Source organism: Aphis gossypii, unplaced genomic scaffold (genome assembly GCF_020184175.1).
Source record: "Aphis gossypii isolate Hap1 unplaced genomic scaffold, ASM2018417v2 Contig00834, whole genome shotgun sequence".
Lineage (NCBI taxonomy): Eukaryota > Metazoa > Arthropoda > Insecta > Hemiptera > Aphididae > Aphis > Aphis gossypii.
Genome location: NW_026083307.1, coordinates 42,510 through 44,616, shown reverse-complemented (window position 1 = coordinate 44,616; position 2,107 = coordinate 42,510). Strand labels below are relative to the sequence as shown.

General features: G+C 25.0%; 1 protein-coding gene across 1 annotated transcript; it reads left to right on the top strand.

The window, feature by feature from the left end:
* Window positions 1-488: 488 nt before the first annotated feature.
* LOC126555395 (uncharacterized) lies at window positions 489-1,378 on the top strand. Its single transcript, XM_050210322.1, has 4 exons — window positions 489-594; window positions 734-827; window positions 896-1,098; window positions 1,195-1,378. The coding sequence occupies exons 1-4, from the start codon at window positions 566-568 to the stop codon at window positions 1,361-1,363; spliced, it is 495 nt and encodes a 164-aa protein (XP_050066279.1). The 5' UTR covers window positions 489-565; the 3' UTR covers window positions 1,364-1,378.
* The last annotated feature ends 729 nt before the right edge of the window (window positions 1,379-2,107 follow it).

Sequence of the window (2,107 nt, the reverse complement as noted above, 5' to 3'; positions counted from 1 at the left end):
GTAATCCAATTATTTAATATATTAATATTCATTATTCTAAATCTAACCAACTAATGTAATATGCCGGATTTCTACATAGTGTTTCTACTGAACTAGCTGTATGTCTAATTCTTAATACTACCACAACCGCTTTTATATTAAACTATTTGGGCAGCGTAGTCTCCAAAATATACGTACGTTTCTATTTCATGTTACTATAACCAATTATTTAATTTTAATCTTACCTTGCTAAATTTACGTACCTTGCTAAATTGTATATAACCTTTCAAATCTGACATTGAAATCTAGAAGTCAATTATATTCTTTTAGATACAAATCGCACTTGTTATTACATTGTATTTTTTCGAATTGAAAAGACGTAGGTACCTTTCAAATTTTATTCTAGTTAGTGTTTTAGCTGAACTGATTATTTTAGACTTAAGATGAGGAGTAGAAGTGGTTACATATATAAGAGACTCATCGATACAGTATATTCAGTATACTTCAACAGATTTTACAATCTAGACTTTTTTTTAATAAAATTAATTTAATTTTGAAAAAATGTCCTGCTACTCATTTAAAAGCGATGACGAGGAGTCGGTTGTATTTTCCGAAGTAAGTAAAAAAAAACATTTTTTTTTTAATTTTTTTATCATAATATAATACATAATTATTTTAATTAAAAGACATTAAATATTTTATGAAAAATTGATTTTGTAAACTGTCATCAGCTTATCGTCTATTTTAATTATAGGATAATATTGCAACAACATCTCAAAAAAAAAGGTACATCGAAAAGGTTAGCTGTAAAACCGGAGAAGAAACCGGTATCGAAAAAGACGAAAAAGGTGAGTTATATAAATTTATGACATATTACAAAAAAGTAAAAAAATATAATTTAATTATTATTTTATAGAGCACTGCTATTTGTTATACAGACAAAATATTAGATTTAATAACAGATCCAACTATACCAACCGATGCAGAGAACACCTTGAATATAAAAAAGGATGATTGTTCATTAACGGTTAAGACACCTGTAGACAATACGGCTGTAGATTACTGGACTATAGCACATTATAAATGTGCTAAAATTGATAAAGTTGCTCTGCAAGATAGGTAATAATAATAATAATAATAATAATATATATATATATTTAACTAAAGTGAAATATTTATAATAAAATTTAATTTAACCTAACCTAACTTTTTTAGATGGAAGCATGCTGAATGCTCACTCAAAATATCTTTAACAGGACAGCATCCGGATGATTTAACTACAGCCAAAGAAATGGTGACGCTCATTCAGTCTGTTTTCGACAAAATGATGCGACATCCCGCCAAGAAGCTAATCAGACACAAACCAAAAAAAATAAACTTATAAAATGTATGTAATAGGATATGGTGTTGGATTAATTTTATTTAATAAAAAAAAAATTTTTTATATTTATATTTATTTTTTATTATTTAGATAAAAAAAAAATAATAATAATTCATTTATAGGTTAAAATAAAAATAAAAATAAAATAAAAACAAAAAAATAAAAATAAAAATATTGAAAGTTAGTATACAAGTGGTATTAATTTCACATTTTTTTTTTTTTTTTTTACAAGAACGATAAATTAAAATAAATTAAGAAACTTTTTTTATATTACATCACTAAATCTTGTAATATCATGTTCGACAATGAATTAAAATGAAATTGTAATAACTCGTACATAAATGAACAATCTTCACTTTGTATATTGCTGTAGCTGAAATCATAATTTTGAATATATTGATTTGTAAATTCGTTTCGTTGACAAGATGATGGTAACCCATTTACGTCAGACTTAATTAACGTATAAGCTGTATCAAACGTTTTTTGGTATGATTCCAATTTTTTCTGTTTTTCAACAAATACAAGTCAATACAATGTTGTAATTGTTTCAAACGATGAAGATCAATATGAGATAATGTTATATAATTATCATTAGAATATAAAACTATAGTTGATTGGTTTAAATTAACAGAGTAGAAAAAATTATCAGCTATCTTAACACGTTTACAACGAGTATGCAAATTTTCGATAATTGTATTAAAATTGTTTTCGCACATTAACTTACACCACTGATCAAGATCTAACGTT